We start from the raw sequence: 15,604 nt of genomic DNA, 5'->3' as shown, positions 1-15,604 counted from the left end.
GGACCCAATTTAATACCTGCAGGTGGCTTACAACCGTTGCTTACGTACCTTTGGGTAGGTACCTCCTCTTTCCCCTCTACTCCTCCATTTTCTTTCATGTAACTTCTGCTTCTACTTCTGCTTCTACTTCTCTACCTCTACCTCTACCTGCAATAAACGGTAAGTAATGAGCGATAAGCAGCAAGGTAATATAATAGCGCTTGAAGCCAGGTAAAGCCTATCAACATCACGCAATGCTACCATGTCATAAATTAGTTGCATGAGCTGTGCTATTCTCTTTCGTTTTTCCTTTCCTCTTCTCGTCGTTCTTCCTGTTCCTAGACCTAGACCCATGTAGATAGATGGGATTGATCATAACTCCCCCCTCCCCGGCCTTGTTGTACCACACCTTTCTTCAATGCCTGTCCCTATATATCCAAGTAGCCTAATCGAACCAGACTATACGATGAGTAGTCCCGCTACTTATAAGTATAAATTCCTTCCGTCCCCCTTCCTCCTGCCTCCTCACCTAAATATATATCATCTATTCTATCACCTCTTCTTTCACCTTTAGCTGTTTCTGAACTAGCCGATCTCTCTCTTGTCTCTTGGGAGGTTGGTCTTGCTAGTTTGTTAATCTTTCTCTTAGTCCAACTTAACTGCTCTTTTTCTGTTCGAGTTGACGAGAAAAAGTAAGTCCAAGCAAGCGACTATCTACCCTTTACCTCGTGTTATTTTCTTCTATATCTCCTTGTCATAAAATCGAAGGATCATGTCCGATGCCTCCTCAACCCCGCCTTCAGAGTCAGGGCGTCTGAGCCAAGACGCTGGGGATCGTACCGTAATGGCGGTTGTGCCTGGCACCACGCAAATCCCTAAGAAAAATAACAAGCAGACTCCTCAGGAAGCAATTGACCAATTCTGGAACAAATTTACCACTAAAGCCCCGGGAAAAGGTTCGTAGCCTCATCGTTCTCCCACCCTAATTTTCCTAGTCATCCCTGTGTAGGCAAGGTACCTACCTAGGTACCTAGGTAACGTTTATTGATTCCACTATCCTAGCAACCACCGTTATCCCGCATAACGAGTATGCAGAGAAAGCGGCGAAGCGGTCCGCCAAAGCTGTAGGCACAAATACTCAGACGTCGTATGAAGAAGCCGCTGCCCTCTGCCGGGCCAAGGTCGCCAAAATCGTCAAGGAGTGCCGCCGTGTAAATCAGAAATATCGAGACCCGCATTTTGATCTAGAGATAGACTTGAAATGGGGCAGCCGAGATACCCTCGAGTCACTCTGTAATACCAAGGAGAAACCCGATTCGTCCTTTAAGCCCAAAAGTGTCAAGCGTGTGGTTGACATTTTCGATGATCCTAAGTTTTACATCGAAGGTCCCACCGCCAACGACGTCAGACAGGGCCGCGACGGAGACTGTTGGCTGCTCGCCGCTCTATGCACCCTAAGCAACAAGCCTAGTCTGATTGAGAAGGTATGTGTAGCCCGCGATGAGCAGGTTGGCGTCTATGGCTTTGTCTTCCACCGCGACGGCGAATGGATTTCGGAAATCATCGACGACAAGCTCTTCTTGACCAAGCCCGACTTTGACGAGAGCTTTCTGGAGCGGATACTCTGGGAAGACCGCGAAAGGATTAATTCCGAGGAGCAATATAGAAAGGCGTATCAGAGCGGTTCTGGCGCCCTTTATTTTGCGCAGTGCGAACACGAAAACGAGACGTGGCTACCATTGCTCGAGAAAGCATATGCTAAAGCACATGGTGATTACGCCTCGATCGATGGCGGGTTTACTGGGGAAGGGATCGAAGATCTCACTGGCGGAGTAACATCTGAGGTAATATTCTCATTGCATCGTAGCCTTGAACATCATTTTATTAGTACCTAACATCATGCAGCTCTATACCACGGATATCCTTGACAAGGAGTACTTTTGGAAAGAAGAGCTAATGAAGGTGAATGCCGAATTTCTCTTCGGATGCTCTACCGGTATGTGGGGTTCTTGTGAGTTCTAGATCTCAAATTGCTTATCACGTTGAGGATTTAGAATTAATTGAATTTTCAGATTGGGGCGACCGCAAGGGTATCTATGAGCTCCATGCCTACTCGATAATGAAAGCCGTGGATATTGACGGTCAGCGGCTTGTCTTACTCAAGAATCCCTGGGGAAGAGGGGAATGGACCGGTCCTTGGAGTGACGGGTCGAAAGAGTGGACAGCCGAATGGCTGGTCAAGCTCAATCATCGCTTCGGCGACGATGGAAATTTCTGGATTTCGTACGATGACCTGCTTCGAAAGTACCAAGCTTTTGATAGAACGCGACTTTTCGGACCCGAGTGGAAAGTTACCTCTCTCTGGACCACTCTCTCGGTTCCCTGGACGTTAGACTACCATGACACGTATTTCGCGTTTTCTCTCGCAAAGACTGGACCTGTTGTCATCGTGCTTTCTCAGTTGGATGAGCGTTACTACCTAGGACTTGAAGGCCAATACCGATTTGAACTAAATTTTCGCCTACATAAGACGGGCCAAGAAGACTACGTGGTTCGCAGTATCAGCTCGATTCGGCTGAACCGTTCGGTAAATGTTGAACTAGAGCTAGAAGAGGGCGAATACACCGTCTTATTGAAAATCGATGCTACTCGTAATATGTACAAGCTACCGATAGAGGACGTGGTACGCAACCATGCGAGGGACCGCAGAGACAAGCTAGTTGCTGTCGGTATGTCATACGACCTGGCTCACAGTAAGGGGAAGGTCGTCGAGTCTCCTGAAGAAAAGAAGGCTCGAAAGGAAGCTGAGCAACGCAAGAAGGATAAAGAGCGCGAGGAGCTGAGGAAGGAGCTAATGGAAACTCGACGGCGTGATCATTATTACCGCGTCAAAGACCATAAGAAGGACCAGAAGAGGAAAGCCAAGGCTAAGGCTAAAGCGCAGGCTAAGGCCAAAAAAGCCAAGAAGTTAAAGGCTAAGGAGGCTAAAAAACAAGAGCAGGCTAGTTCCAAAGAGCAGTCTTCTGAATCCGGGGATAAACATGTTCAAGTGTTGTCACCAAGCCCAACTCCCGCCCCGGAAGACTCTAAGGAAGACCTAGGTTCTGAGTCAAAGACGGATTCCAAGGTGGAGACGCCCTCTACGGAGGCCGAGAAGCCCTCAGCAGACCTACCGCTGACCGCTGAAGAACAGTCGGCTAAAACCCTCGAAGCATCCCAGGATTTCAAACCGGATGAGATATCTACATCTGAAAGTAAAACTGAACATGCTACGGAAGGATTACCGGATTCCAAGATTGCTCCGTCAAGCGCTGTAAAAGATGCGGGGGGCGAGACGATCTCCTCGGACTCGACTAAGCAGCCAGAAGTAAATACCAGGAACGAACCAGAAGAGACGCAATCGAAGGAGACGGAAGACGAGGAAGACTCCTCTTCTGATGAAAGTGATGTGTCGTCCCTTTCCGAAATTAGCGAGCGAGAGCTGGATTTCATCCTTAAACAGCGGGCCTCTGACCCTCCAGCTCCTCCTCCAGCTCCTATAGAGTCACTAGAAGAAGAGGACGAGTTCGAGAAAGACCCGTGGAATGCGGTCGCCACGGTCGGCCTGCGTATCTACTACAAAGTTTCGGACGAGGATAGGGATAAGGATATTGTGAAGCTACGTGTAGTCCGTCCGAACCCCTATGCTAAGGACAAAAAGGCAGAAGACGAAGATGAAGATGAGAAAGAGAAAGAGAAAGAGCCTAAGACATCAAAGAGCTTAGATATCGACGATAGCTCTAAAGATGCCACACTTGAAGGTAGCGAGGAGCAGAGGAAAAAGAGTATCATGTCTCTTTCTCCCCAGGCCTAAGGAGGAGCCCGAATAACGAGTTATGAGGTATTGATTATTCCGAGCGTGGTTGGATAAAAAGGATTGGACTTTGTATAGAGATTGAGAATAATGGTTAACTAGAATGCCTACCCTATTCATCCACTTACACAATATACTCTTCTCACATCCTATGGAGTTTCTTATGCTTATACTCGAGCTTCTTTCTGCGTTATGGTCCTTCAAACTGATTCATTAGCCTTTTTCTGGACCAACTAGAGACATGCATCGTTGATATGCAAATCGTAAGGGTATCATTATTCTTGTGTAAGTGCCGGAGGACTTGGCCATCAAACTAGGCTCACTAGCTAGTCCTAGGTTCAAAGAGATATTTGCCTTCTGTATCTCCGAATCCAACAGTAGAAAATAAAACTACGCGACAACCCCGTAGGTTAGTTTATCGCATCAGAACCCGTCAAGCAACCTCTCAACTTTTCGCCGCTCCATAACCTCTAAGTCCTCCATCACGGCGTCGTCCTCCTCCCCCGGCTCCAGATCGGGCAGCTGGGCGACGCGGGCGGCGACGCGGACAAGCAGCACGCGCATGCGCTCGAGTTCCTTTTCCATCTCGCCGTCTCGGGTGACTAGGTTCGGCTGGACTTTTTCAACTGCGGACTCGGCCGCGTCGGCGGGATGAGAGGGGGAAGAGGAGAATGGGGCTAGGAGATTGCGCATTCGACGGAGACGATCTAGGCGCGCGCGCGTTTCCTTCCGCCGCGAGGAGAGTAGGGAGAGGGATGTGGCGAGGTCGGCGTACCGTATGGCTTCGGCTGGGTGGGCGTCGGATTGGGAGGGCGAGTATTGGTCCCACGTGCTGGGGAGGGTGGCGATGACTTCGTCGGATGCTGCGTGGGAAGAGCGTTAGCTACCTCCTATATAGAGCTTTATGATGGAGAAGCATACCGAAGTCCGCGCCGACCATCAAAAACTTTGGCCCCCCACCTCCGATCCCCCCCGTCCCTATATCCGCCCCGTCGTCATCGTCGTCCCCTCTTCCTCCTTCGCCGCGCACAGCCCTCTCCGCAGCTTCTAGATACAGCGTCTCGATCTGCTCCGCGACGTGCCGGCTTGCCTGGGGCGCATATACCCGACGCACATGCTGCTGCAGTCTGTGGTTCGCGCGGTATAGCGCTTCGTCTACGACGCGGTCGCTTAGGCCGCCGCCGTCGGGGATGCGCTGGTTCGACGCGCGCCAGGTACTGCTCGGCGCGAGGGATTGGGATAGATGTAGAGTCTGGGCGGTGAGAAAGGAAGATTTATGGGCGAGGATGGTGGGGGGCGCCATGGTGGTGGTGAAGGTGGTGTTTGGTGGGTTATCGTGATTCGGTGGTTACGCTGGAGGGTAGAGAGAGCTAAGATATTCGACGCATTTTTCTTATGGGGCGGATTATTCGAATAGTATCGAACATTGCAGCTGTATGACAGGATGTTTCGAAAACGCGTCGCGTCTTTGAAAAGCTGCCCCGCGTTTTAATTTCTCAAATCGAATCCACTGCGGGGAGGTTACCTACCTGGTACATGTACCTTTATTCAGGGTCCAAAAAGTACCTGAGTACTTTTAAACGTGGTACTTCAGGTAGCCTCTAGGTAACCTGCATAATATCGGCATAATTTACTAGGTACACAATTCAAGATTCTCCAGTGGTTCTATTCTATCCACTCGAAGTTCCTCTCTAATCAAGAAAAGATTGGTTCACTCTTCTACGCTACATAATTTCTCATCGTGTTCACAGCCCGGACCACCAGAAAGTCTCAGCCACCTTAAACGAACTCTTCACCACTTTGCTCTCCCTTATCTCGCTGCTGTCGCTAACGATAACCTCGTACTCGCCCTCTTCAACGCACCATTGATCGCGCTCCTCATCCCAATAGCCAGCTGCGTACTTCTTCGCAACCTTGACCGAGATCGTCTTGGTTTCACCCGCCGCCAATTCTACCTTGCCGAAACCCTTGAGCTCTTTAACTGGTCGGTTCACCTTGGCCTTCTGCTTAGGCGCAACGTATACCTGTGCAACTTCGGCGCCCTTTACGCTGCCTGTATTCTTAACAGCAACCGACACGGTCAATTCTCCGTTTTTCTCACTGAGCGATAAGTCTGAAAACGCAAAGGTTGTATAGCTTAGGCCGTGTCCGAAAGGAAATAAGACCTCGCGGTCGACAAATTCGTAATACCGGTAGCCCACGTAGATATCCTCGCCGTAGATTACTCGACCGCCTTCGGTTCGGTAATTCAAATACGCTGGATTATCCTGGACGCGAACTGGGAAGCTGAGACTAAGCTTTCCGGAGGGATTTACATCGCCGAAGAGTATATCGGCAATTGTATTTCCCGTCTCATTACCGCCATACCAAGCCTGAATAAGAGCATTCACCTCATCGATCCAAGGCATCTCTACTGGGGTGCCGGATTGCATAACTACCGCGGTGTTGGGGTTGGCTTTTGCGACGGCAGCAATCAAATCATCTAGGCCAGGAGGGAGGCTCATATCAGGACGGTCATTGCCCTCGGTTTCCCATTCGGCGTTAAGCCCCGTGCACACGATGACTTGATCCGCACTTCGAGCTAATTCAACAGCGTGAGCTATCTCGGCTTTAGGGTCGATAACCTTGCATCCGCCAACCCTGAGCGCGCCGCCGTTGAGAAGGACAACATCGCCTCCCAGCTTAGACGTCGGGCTTGATCCGAACGTGACCTTGAAGTTGTAAGTCTTTCCCTTCTCCAGCTTGTAGAACCCTTTCACTTCGACGGTGGCACTGCCGAAGAATGCATCGCCTAGTTTCTGCTCCGTCGTATTGTCAACGATAAGCTCGTCATTGACGTAAAGATTTGCTGATCCGGAAACGACAAGACCGAACTCCCAGGTGGCGTCTTCTTCAGCGACTAGAGATCCTTCGAGCGTTGCGTACCAGAGAGGGCTCTTCACGTGCGGGTTTTTGTAATCGATCAGTAGCATCTCCGTCTTGAGAAGCTCTAGTTGGTCAACCGGTTGTCTGTCTAGAACATCGTGACCTTCCGTGTAAACCTTCATAGTCATGCCTTGGGCGCCCTCGGTTGATTTGGTCGAGTAACCGAGAAGTGGTAACAATTTGTGCGAATACTGGCCGATAGTATAATCAGGCTTTGAGAGAAGCTTATTACTGATAGCGTCGAATGGCGTCACAGCATAATACGCAGCCAAAGATGCGGATCCTCCTCCGTGGTATGTTGCAACCTTGGCATTCGGTCCAATGATTACAGTCTGTCAATACAAGGTGGTTAGCCGTTGGAGGACCAAAGTTTAAGCTAAGTCGAAGAAAATCATACCTTCTTATCCTTTCTAAGGGGAAGCACACTTTTCTCATTCTTTAATAAGACGATTCCCTCGTTCCCTATCCTTCGGAGAAGCTCAGCTGTTTCGGGCGTATCAGCCGTGCCTTCAGGGGCGTTTTCTTTCACGCCGCTGGCAGCGCACTTTTTGATAAATTCCAACATAGCTTTCACCCGCTGATCCAGGATATGGGTGCGAATTTTGCCGGTAGAGACATTAAACTTCAATGGCTCGCCTCTGAATCGCGGCGGGCCAGGCATCTCAAGATCAAGGCCTGCCAACACTGCCTCTGTAGTACTGTACGTGCCATACCAGTCACTCATAACCATCCCACCCCATCCCCACTCGCCGCGTATTATTTGGTCCAGAAGTTTGGAATTCTCGCTACAATACGTCCCGTTAACTCCATTATAGCCAGTCATAAAAGAGGCCGGGTTGGAGTCCCGAACGACTAGTTGAAAAGGCAATGCGTAAATTTCGCGCAATGCTCGTTCTGTCACAATTGCCTGGACGGCGTTCCGTTTGTGTTCGTGGTCGTTACAAACGAAGTGTTTAATAGTAGCTTGGATCCCAGTTGACTGGATGCCCCTGACCAGCGCAGCGGCACCTAGCCCAGCTAGGAACGGGTCTTCGCCGAGAGACTCGAATCCTCGGCCGCCTAAAGGACCTCGCTGCATGTTTATAGTAGGTCCCAAGATGGCATGTGCTCCCTTAACCTTAGCCTCCTCTCCCATCTTCTTTCCCGCTTCTTCTAGAAGGCCAAGGTTGAAAGTAGCACCTAATGCAGTTCCGCATGGAAAGCAAGCAGCTTTGATCCCGTTGAAAAATTTAGTGCCACGAACACCATTAGGTCCATCGCTTAAACGCAAAGACGGAATACCATGTTCTGGCAGGCCTTTCGTGTGCCAAAAGTCGATGCCCGCTAGGAGGTCAACCTTGTCGCTCATGGAGAGCTTCTTGAGGACTTTCTCTACATCGATGTCCGCCATCTTTGGTCTAATTAAAGAGAGGAAAATTGGTGAGAATCACAGTAGCTTCCTACTACCATGGAAGTTAAGAGAAAAGGATAAATAAGAATGATCTCAGATTTTTAGCTGCTGGAGGAACAAGCTTCTTACTTATAACTACCGTTGGTAGAGCTCAAGACTAAGCCCACCGCCGCCTTCGCACATTATTGACCTACCCCGGGCAAGGTTCAGCACCTGACAAGGAGCGATATACGACAGACGTTATCCACGCAATATACGCGATCCCAGGAAGTAGCAGCTTGGCGGCGTACTTCGTGGGGTCATGTAAGATCGGCTCTTCCTCTACCGTCCCATCGTCTGATCCTCCAGCATTTTCCCTGGACAGCCACACGAAAACGCACGCCCGAGCGTATGAATTGTGACCCTCGACACCGGAACATAATCGGGTGAACAGGCAAGCAAACCAAGCCAGATGGTGAAGCTCGTGCCATTGATATGGTGTAGATCGACGCCGGGATACGGGCCGCGAAACCCAGCCTCCCGCCCGAAGATTTCCCAGTAGCGCAAATGCATAAAGGGGGGTGACCCCCGAGGTTTTTCCAGTCCAACCACCAGCTAAGGATGTAGACATGCCGACAGGGTCCTAGTGTGTAAATAGTCTCGTATAGGGTGCTGCTTGCTACGTCGGTTGCACATTCGTCAAGACTTTCAGCCGAGTTCGCTGGGTGTCGGGTAGGAGAGAGTGGAAATAGGACCGATCCATTGGTTCGTCGAGGGTTTAGTCTGTGACTGTAAAGCCGTAGTTTAGCCCGGATCCTTGGTGGTTTGAGTCCCATGGAATTATCTACGAGATATAATATAGACAATATATACCGAAAGTAGTTGTATTATACTCGAAAGTCTTAAGCTACTCGTATTAAACCGAGGGCCCCCCCGTGTGGTGGAACACAAGAGCCCGACTTTAGGAATATCCTGCACCAATGTACTGGCCAAAACATTTCCTATCCAAGTAATCCTTAGGTTAGCTAATCCGACACAACATCCCTCCTAAAGTCGGGCACAATTGCGTCAGCAACTAGGTACTTAAACGGACTGCAGTTATTGTTGATGTCACTACCTGCGGTATATTCAAACATCATCACTACCTTACTAGTTCAAGCTTAAAATAACAGGTATCCTATAGTAGTTCTTGAACTAATGCGGAACATCTATCAGATTTACATACTTGGGAAAATGGAAATCCGTGGCTGCTTGTCGGTGATAACACCTCGAGACACTCGATCTCAGCTCAGCGCGAGCACTCTCTAAGCTAAAAGGGGAAGTGATTGGACCAATATTCGCGGGTAATGTTACTAGATAATTGGCCCGACGTATACAACCTGATATGAGACTCGACGATTCCATATGACGTTTTATCAGTAAACCCTGCCGGCATGGTAGATACACTCTCTTGTCGATTACTGAGCAACCTATTGCGTAACTTAGCGTACGGGAATAAGGTGATTTACTGAAGGCTTACTAAAGTAACGCTATTGGAACATTGGAAGTGTGCAGCGTAGGGCATCTTCTGCGGTGCCGTGGACGGTGCAACTGAAGCTCCGACATTTGACAGGTGGAAGACCCCCACAGTAGGTAACGACGGGATCGCGGATATGGCCTACCGGTAAAAACGGACCTATAAATCATGCCGAGGTGTTTATTTATCTAGGATCAACCAACTACCGAGTTAGGGGGGTCATCTAGAATAGCTTAGCCCTCTTATAGAATTCATAGTGTTATTACTTATTAATCTAGATTTAGTATAGCCCGGCTGAATATATTCGAGTATAAATAGTCCATCGAATATGCCACTTGGAAGCTTCCATATTACCGAAGCACTTCGATATACTTCTCCTTGACTCCTTGACTCTTTGACTCACATCTCTCACGATACTTTGTGTGAATATTTCTAAGATTTCAAACAGTAACATGTTTTTTCTTTTGCTTACCTAGTATTAAAGTACCATAATGGCAGCATCGCATCGAGTTCTCCTCACCGGAGCAAACGGCTTTATTGCGCAGCATATTCTATCGCAACTTCTCGAAGCGGAGTTCTCGGTACGCGCCGTCGTTCGTTCACAGTCCAAGGTCGACGTCCTCAAGAAGAGTTTTAGCAAATACGTGGATACGCCACAACTGGACTTCGGCGTCGTCCCTGATATCACTGCACCTGGTGCCTTCGATAAAGTCTTGGTATCTGACCCTCCGTTCGACATTGTCATTCATACGGCTTCGCCTTTTTTCCTCCGGCCCGTGGAGGGTAGCGTATTTTTGGATCCGGCCATCAAAGGTACGACAGAAATTCTGTCAGGCATAGCTCGCGTGGCACCAAGCGTGAAGCGCGTCGCCATCACATCGTCATTCGCTGCTTTGGTAGATTTTAGTGCAAATCCTATCTCAAACCCTCCAAGGATCTATACAAGGGACGACTGGAATCCTACGACCTACGAACAAGCACTGGCAACGGACAACTCGAACATATCTTACGCGGCTAGTAAGGCACTCGCGGAGAAGGCAGCGTGGGATTTTGTAAAAGAGGGCAAAGGTAACTTTGAGCTGGTGACGCTGAATCCGCCGGGAGTCTACGGGCCGCTCTTCGACCCGTCGCAGATCGCGAAACCAGAAGATCTAAACACGAGCACAAGTATAATCTACCAGACTTTGCTACGGCCGGGATTGAAGTCGACGGATCCCATCCCACCGACATTCTTATATCTATGGGTTGACGTGCGCGACCTCGCGCGAGCTCACGTCGTAGCTGCCACCAAACCCGAGGCTGCTAACAAGCGATGGTTTGTCGTCGCAGGCGACCTGAGTCAGCAGGAAATGGCCAACCACCTGCGCGCGGCGCTACCGGAGAAGCGAGACGTGATACCCATCGGCGAGCCCGAGAAGACGCAGAAGCCGGAAGGTTTCTACGGCGCGATTGCTCCGGAAACCGAACAGGTGCTGGGCATAAAGTATAGATCGGCTGAGGAGTGCATCAAGGATTTGGCACCGCAGCTGGTCGAGATCGAGAAGAGAGCAGCAGCAGCTTCATCCTCGTGAGTTTGAGATGTAAACCTGAAAGAGAACAATTTGGGGTGTTTTTTTTTTTTTTTTTTTGGATATAGAGAGCCCCTCATTATTGGTAATTAAAGGAATATAAAATCCATTTCTTTAAAATATTAGATTAGGTACATACATGTAAATAAATATATGTATGTAGGGCGCATATGTATACCTAACCTAGTATGTGGTACAAACATGATTTCCATTCAGTTTAGGTAGTTCCAGATATAATGTTTATATTGCTTCAAGCATGACTTATAGTAATGACCTTATGTTAGGTTAGGCAGAAGGACGATTCTGTGGGGTAAACGCGGTAGGTAAACCCCTGTAACTTGCCCCCAAGGCCTAAAAACATTAGGTGCCTCAATGTACTAACAGGTATTGTACAATTCATGTACAACACAACCTTACCTTACATCAAGCTCAGTGTGGGGCTTCAGGTACGCTGTAACTTCCAATCTATTTAGCTACGGATTCAACTCTTCACACCTTGGCATCTCATTACACAATCCATCAACTTCACTATATTTATTCGAAATCCAGTTGCGTAGGGTTTGACTTTCGACCTAACACCTTTGCCTTTATAAAGGTACCTATTAAGTGTGCTATTTCGAGGGACTCGGGATTATTTTCGTTTTGTTTATAACAAATCGGTTGTTACCTGTTGACCTGCTTCGTTACCCTCCCACTCATCCCATCTCTATCTTAAATTACCTACATAGGTGCTTGTCAACATCGCATCTCCATTAACTTGGTGCTTTCGAATGCTCACTCCCCTCCACCATGGCGGATAATCAAGTAGATCCTGATTTTCGCTCCATCGTTAACGCTGCTGCCGCTACATGGTATTCTCGCCACTCGAATTCACCCGAACAAGCTCAGTCTGACAGCAGTAAGTATTCTATCTACCCGCCTATACGCGTAACTATTACTTACCGTTCTTCCAAAGGCGATGGCCCACCGAAAGCTGACCCCCACCGCCCAGATGGAAATGGTGGTCCGGCAACGAATAATTCGGTAATCCGTAACAGCGTAACCGCCTGGGAAAGCGCATTAGAAGTCCTACCGGATGAGCTGAAGAGTGTCTCACCCCCAATTCACCCGCTGGCCCAGGCTTTGGCAGAGCAGCCGGCCTTGCGTGAAGTCGAATGGAATGCCTATAGACAGCAAGGCGGATTCAGACCGAGAACAGCTATTGACTACAGCTCCTTGATGATCTACTTATCGGGTCAAGTTAACCCAAACCCGTGTCGTAACTGCCGGTTAAAAAATGGCCCCTACGCCCGCTGTATCGTGGCACCCCCGTCTGTCTTAGCATTAAGCAGCCTGAAGCATGCGTGCGCAAACTGCACCTACCAGAACCAGCATAGAAAGTGTACAAATCTCCCCATTGATGATGAGGAATTGGTCGCCAAGAGCCGCATGGCTAGATCATCACTAAAACTAAAGAATCCCACTACTATGAAAACCCCTGGTCGGAGACCCAAGTCTACCTCTAATGGCACTCCTCATTATACGCCAAGCCTCAAGCCGGATCACGGGCACATGATTCGTAAGCCCAGCGCGCAAAGTATCACTGCAGATGCGTTCAGCGACAAGCTTCGTCAAGTTCGTTCGTGGTCACCCCGGTCTCGACGGCGGATGAAGGCTGAAGTAATGCAATGGCAGGCAGCCATCATGACGATTGAGGCTGAAGATACCCAATCCCTGCCTATGGACCGCGTGTTTGAAGGTCAAAAACGGCTGAAAATGTCCAACAGACCTACTGGTCTTCCATCCGTCTCCCAGACTCCTTCCCATCCTGGCGGTTCCTATTCGGGTTTAGCGGCTCCTCCTTCGATGGATGAATCATTAGATGAGATGGAAGCCGAGGAATACGGTGAGGTATATAGCCAACACCAAGCGGCAGAGACTGACGGGGACGAAAATGAAGGAGAGAGTGATTACGAAGGCTCACCATGGGGTGGCTTCAACGAAGTAGGTCACGGACTGAAACCTCCACTCTGAGGAGCGGTACGCGGCCCAAGATATATATCAGAGCTATTATATTTCAGCGTATACTACATGCATATTCGCTTGTTTAATTACTTCGGTAATGAGTTTATACCCGAATTGCTCTAATTATATATACTACTGATAATGCAAACCACATCCGCTGGATCTATGCTATCATTCTCTTGGCCACTTGGCTTCATGTGCCCCTCTCAAACAGCTCCCTAGATCGTATCTCAGCCTAGTCGTCTCGTATGTAGCTGCAGGCCCAACGAATACCATCTCCTCGTCAGGCTTTCCAAGGTCAGCCTTGAGGGACACATAATACCTTGGATCCAATAATTGCGGCGCCTTATCCGGCAAACCGCGTATCAGCTTATTGAATATTAGCATGTCAGTCGACAACGAGCTTAAATTTCCCAAGCGTGAGGACTTACCACTCTTGCTTGCCTGTGCAAATCATCATAATGTCGTGACTTTAAATCTGGCCACATATTGCGCAACAACTGTTGCACTTCTGGGCTCTGGGTCCCCAAGGATATTATAAAGCTATTAAGCTGGTTTAGCGACATGGACACGAGATAGTTGCTCCCTTTTTTTGCTCGCTGGTCTAAAGCATTTATGATACCGATGCAACCTACTATGCCGGTCTGGAAGTCGGAGTTGGGTAAGAATGGCATGACCGGCTCGTCGACATCCCACATCCGAGCGAATAGCCACGCGACTCCCGTCACGGCGTCGCTGATCTGCTGCCATCCGCTGCGATGCTTCCACGGCCCTTTCCAGCCATAGCAGTTTTCACGCGCATAGACGATGCCTTTTCCTCGCCTCTTGGCTATTTCATGTACGTACGTCGGTCCAAATCCGAGTTTTTCCAAGGCGCCTGGCCGGTAGCCGTCAAGCACAACATCCGCGTCTTCTATTAAATGTCGGAGTGCATCTCGTCCCTCTTCAGTCTTCAGGTCGAGGTGAGTATCCCGCTTTCCGAGGTTGCTCTCGAATAGCACGATACCTAGATCTGGCAGCTTCGTATTTGATACCCTGACTACAGTGGCCCCGAATAGCGCCGCCAGTTTTGCCATCGTTGGACCTGCAATCGCTCGTGTAAGATCTACAATCTTAATCCCCTCCAGGGGCCTATATGTCTCAGTATCGACCTTGGGCCACGGTACCGGGGGTAGTCTTTTGTCAGGAAACTCTTCAAGTATATACAGCCCATCATCCGCTATAGCTTTTCCTTGCTCGGTCTCGCGATACTCTTCGGGGGTGAAGCAGATCCCACCTGCCTGCCTCCAATACTCATTCGCCTCGATATCCAGCCAGTCCGCATCAAACTGCTGTACCGTGTCCGAGAGCCCTTTGATGGCCTCCATCTCATCCGCCACGTCCCGGTGCGTCGGTAACCCCAGCATTCGCAAACTCCGGTCGGAATCCAGTCCCCCGTGTAGATGGAACCAGCGACCATCCCGCGTCGGGTAGACGTTGGTGACAAGTCGCCTCCAAAAAGTGAACTGCTGCGTGGTGTCATAGATAGAGTATCTTGTGGCTAGCTCAGGATCAGAGACCGGCTTCCCGCCGACCCGCAGAAGCCAGAACGAGAAGAGGAAAGCGGATGCGGCATCGCTATTCACGACGACGCGCTGGTCGGTGAGACCATATCGCTCAGCTGCCACGGTGTTTCCGAAAGTTGCTAGTAAAGCCCACAGCGCCGAGCTTGACTCGGTACACTTTATGGGGGCGGGCAGGAAGGGTGTTGAGAGCGCGGACGCGTCAAAGGAGGTGCGCTTTGCTGCATCTTGGACGGATTTGGGGATCTGAAGACGCGGATCCGTGAGAAGTACCGAATGTAGAATGCGCGAAGCTTCTTTCTGTATAGTGTAAGTTTCATCTGCCATTTTTCACTTGGCTCTGTAACTTCACGATCGCTGAGCTACTTTGAACTGGTTCAACTTGAGGTTACGATTATCGCTATACAACCAACTATACAACCTCACAGCTATATTCGACTAACCAGCTGACGTAGACAAGACCCCGACGCTCCTGCGGGGAAGATGCACAGCATAGCGCCGAGTAACATTTTATCCGCGGCTGCGGACTCGCATGCAGGAAAGCTGATGTCGGTAGATGGGTTAGCGGCTGAATAGCGTATATGGAGGATTGGGTGTATTACGCTGAAGATATTTTAAAGTGTTAGGAATCTCCTATTTTGCCGTCGGTGGAGTACCTACCTAAATGGTGATTTATGGTATCGGAGTATATAAATTCAACTTAATTGAAGTTTATTCAAATATGAAGTTTTGTGTATAAATAATTAAGCACTTTTTACTTGGTAATATTACGATATCTATTATAAATGTCTTCTACGAAACGCTCGTAGCCCCTGATCTGTGATCAAG

General features: G+C 49.3%; 6 protein-coding genes across 6 annotated transcripts; 3 read left to right on the top strand and 3 right to left on the bottom strand.

The window, feature by feature from the left end:
- The first annotated feature begins 73 nt into the window (after positions 1 to 73).
- On the top strand, positions 74 to 4,003 carry F4812DRAFT_444891 (cysteine proteinase). Its single transcript, XM_047935544.1, has 4 exons — positions 74 to 935; positions 1,042 to 1,823; positions 1,885 to 1,990; positions 2,052 to 4,003. The coding sequence occupies exons 1-4, from the start codon at positions 752 to 754 to the stop codon at positions 3,830 to 3,832; spliced, it is 2,853 nt and encodes a 950-aa protein (XP_047786222.1). The 5' UTR covers positions 74 to 751; the 3' UTR covers positions 3,833 to 4,003.
- A 252-nt stretch (positions 4,004 to 4,255) lies between these two features.
- F4812DRAFT_463234 (kinetochore Sim4 complex subunit Fta4) lies at positions 4,256 to 5,135 on the bottom strand (the record flags this gene model as incomplete). Its single annotated transcript, XM_047938177.1, has 2 exons — positions 4,256 to 4,695; positions 4,754 to 5,135. 2 exons carry the CDS (start codon positions 5,133 to 5,135, stop codon positions 4,256 to 4,258), a joined length of 822 nt encoding a protein of 273 aa, XP_047786221.1.
- A 247-nt stretch (positions 5,136 to 5,382) lies between these two features.
- On the bottom strand, positions 5,383 to 8,296 carry F4812DRAFT_226335 (glycoside hydrolase family 3 protein). Its single transcript, XM_047930485.1, has 2 exons — positions 7,155 to 8,296; positions 5,383 to 7,089 (listed from the first exon to the last, which is right to left on the bottom strand). Exons 1-2 carry the CDS (start codon positions 8,145 to 8,147, stop codon positions 5,578 to 5,580), a joined length of 2,505 nt encoding a protein of 834 aa, XP_047786220.1. The 5' UTR covers positions 8,148 to 8,296; the 3' UTR covers positions 5,383 to 5,577.
- A 1,599-nt stretch (positions 8,297 to 9,895) lies between these two features.
- Positions 9,896 to 11,270, top strand: F4812DRAFT_444875 (putative NADPH-dependent methylglyoxal reductase GRE2). Its single transcript, XM_047935543.1, has one exon. The coding sequence runs from the start codon at positions 10,134 to 10,136 to the stop codon at positions 11,211 to 11,213; it is 1,080 nt and encodes a 359-aa protein (XP_047786219.1). The 5' UTR covers positions 9,896 to 10,133; the 3' UTR covers positions 11,214 to 11,270.
- Positions 11,271 to 11,697: 427 nt separating this feature from the next.
- On the top strand, positions 11,698 to 13,421 carry F4812DRAFT_226278 (uncharacterized protein). Its single transcript, XM_047930484.1, has 2 exons — positions 11,698 to 12,108; positions 12,166 to 13,421. The coding sequence occupies exons 1-2, from the start codon at positions 12,000 to 12,002 to the stop codon at positions 13,221 to 13,223; spliced, it is 1,167 nt and encodes a 388-aa protein (XP_047786218.1). The 5' UTR covers positions 11,698 to 11,999; the 3' UTR covers positions 13,224 to 13,421.
- On the bottom strand, positions 13,421 to 15,103 carry F4812DRAFT_463229 (CoA-transferase family III; the record flags this gene model as incomplete). The annotated part of the gene is made up of 3 exons (XM_047938176.1): positions 13,421 to 13,432; positions 13,488 to 13,583; positions 13,646 to 15,103. 3 exons carry the CDS (start codon positions 15,101 to 15,103, stop codon positions 13,421 to 13,423), a joined length of 1,566 nt encoding a protein of 521 aa, XP_047786217.1.
- Between the last annotated feature and the right edge of the window lie 501 nt (positions 15,104 to 15,604).

The sequence above is a fragment of the Daldinia caldariorum genome (genome assembly GCF_022478825.1).
Source record: "Daldinia caldariorum strain CBS 122874 unplaced genomic scaffold F4812scaffold_23, whole genome shotgun sequence".
Taxonomy (NCBI): domain Eukaryota; kingdom Fungi; phylum Ascomycota; class Sordariomycetes; order Xylariales; family Hypoxylaceae; genus Daldinia; species Daldinia caldariorum.
Note: the sequence above shows the minus strand (reverse complement) of the source record. Positions and strands in the feature narration are given on the sequence as shown.